This window comes from Cebus imitator, unplaced genomic scaffold (genome assembly GCF_001604975.1).
Source record: "Cebus imitator isolate Cc_AM_T3 unplaced genomic scaffold, Cebus_imitator-1.0 Scaffold913, whole genome shotgun sequence".
NCBI classification, from domain to species: domain Eukaryota; kingdom Metazoa; phylum Chordata; class Mammalia; order Primates; family Cebidae; genus Cebus; species Cebus imitator.
The window spans coordinates 69,946-72,022 of NW_016108228.1; the positions used below are offsets into that span (position 1 = coordinate 69,946).

Here is a 2,077-nt window from a genome sequence, read left to right on the forward strand (position 1 = left end):
GAACCAGGATCCTGCCACTGCACTCCAGCCTGGGTGACAGAGTGAGATGCCGTCTCAAGAAAAATAAAAAACTGGGGAAGGATTGGCATAGAAAGCCATTAGCTGGGCTGTATCCTGCCCTCTCTTTGGTCCCAGCTTGTGTGATCATGGCTGGGCTTGCTGGCCAAGCCTGTCATTCCAGGTGACAAGAAGGCCTTTTCAGGGCAAGAGTGACCTGCAGCCACCCATGGTTGGCAAAGCTGAGCAGTTCCAGGTGCAGCTGGAGATAAAAATGGTGATGGGAGCAGCCCTGTCAGCTTTACAGGGAACCTCACATGGCAGGCGGGCAGCAAGCTGGCCTCTCCGCATCGCTGAGCCATCTGCTGAGTGACCAGACCCACGTAACAGGTAGGAGATGAGATCTCTTGTGCCCCGTCTCCTCCGTGAGCAGGCTAGGGTGTGGGACAAATGCCTCCTGATGGTCCTCATCACCCCAGCCTCTCAATATCAACATCCCATCTAAGGACAGACGCAGGCTCAGCGTGAGTCCCCAGAACCTCCCAAAACCTCCAACTGCCCCCACAAACCTTAAAATAGAAGATTTTGGGCTGTTTTTATTCTCACCCATGATACGAAACACATGTAACATTTCGACCTAAGATACACGGGGCATTTAAAACACACGCACACAGGCTGAGCAGGTGCTGGCCCTGTGCCAGAGCCAGGGTGCTGATGCCTGGGTGTGCCACTTATGTGTTCTGAAGGATTCCAAGATAAGGACAGGAGCCGGAGCTGGGGGCACTTGGAGCGGTGGCTGTTGACCACCTCATGTGGGTACTTGGGAGTCATAACAGCTGGCCCATTTCCACCTGTGTGTTCTGGATGACCTTCAGTGTTGCAGAAGCAAAAGCTTCAGAAGGTGAAATTTACTCAACAACCCATGATGTGTGGTTAATTCTTTTGTCATTGGTCCTATTTGATTTTCATTCTTTTTTTTTTTCTTTCTTTTTTGATACAGAGTCTCACAGTGTTGCTGGGACTGGATGCAATGGTGCAATCTTGGCACACCACAGCCTCTGTCTCCTGGGTTCAAGCAATTCTTCTGCCTCAGCCTCCCAAACAGCTAGGATTACAGGTGCCCACCACCACACCTGGTTATTATTATTATATTATTATTTTTGTATTTTTGTAGAGACTTGGTTTCAGTATGTTGGCCTGACTGGTCTCAAACTCCTGACCTCAGGAAATCTGCCGGTCTTGGCTTCCGAAAGTGCTGGGATTACAGGTATGAACCACTGCGCCCGGCCTCATTCTACTTTATTCTTGGGCCAAGCACAGTGTCCCATGCCTACAATCCCAGAACTGTGGGAAGCCAAGGCAGGAGGGTTGCCTGAGCCCAGGAGTTCAAGACCAGTCTGGACAATATAGTGACACACCTGTTTCTACCAAAACACACACACACACACACACACACACACACATTAGCAAAGGTGGTGGCACATGCCTGTAGTACCAGCTACTTGGAAGGCTGAGGTGGGAGGATCGATTGAGCCTGGGAGGTCAAGGCTGCAGTGAGCCATGGTCAGGCCTGTCCGTGGCCGGTTGTGCAGGGCACAGGTGTTGACTCTTCAAGGAGCCTCCAACCCGAAGACCCCTGGGGTATCCTGAGTCCCCTCTTTGCCTGGGGTTGGGGGTGTTGGTCCCTGGGGGCTGACACTTTCACCTGCCTACTCTCTGTCCCTGCAGCACTGCTGGAAAGGAAGGAGGAGGATGGACGGTGGGTGGCCACCCTGGGTGCTGAGCTCTTTGTGCCAGGGCTGGCGGGGCTGTGTGCCCTTGGCCTGCTGCAGCAGTGGGGCTGGCTCTGGACCAACTCCCTGAGGATCTGGTACAGCCTCCTGGGTAAGGCACCATATGCCTGGCTGAGGGGCAGGTGGAGGTGGCAGGGCCTGCCCTGTTTCCTGCGGCTGTGGCTCTGTGAGCTAAAATATGCTGTCACCACAGAATTTTCCATTAGTTCTTCTGTGGATTCTGAGTAGGACTGAGTACCTGCTCATTAAAAAAAAAAAAGATGTGTCTGTTGAGGGGACATTCATCC

The 2,077-nt window shown here is 52.6% G+C and overlaps 1 protein-coding gene across 1 annotated transcript in view; it reads left to right on the forward strand.

Moving 5' to 3' along the window:
- LOC108298193 (multidrug resistance-associated protein 6-like) overlaps positions 1-1,860 on the forward strand; it is an 11,092-nt gene extending 9,232 nt beyond the window's left edge. The window contains exon 2 of the mRNA XM_037735690.1: positions 1,726-1,860. Coding sequence (XP_037591618.1) covers positions 1,726-1,860 — 135 coding nt within the window. The remainder of the gene's footprint in view (positions 1-1,725) is intronic.
- The last annotated feature ends 217 nt before the right edge of the window (positions 1,861-2,077 follow it).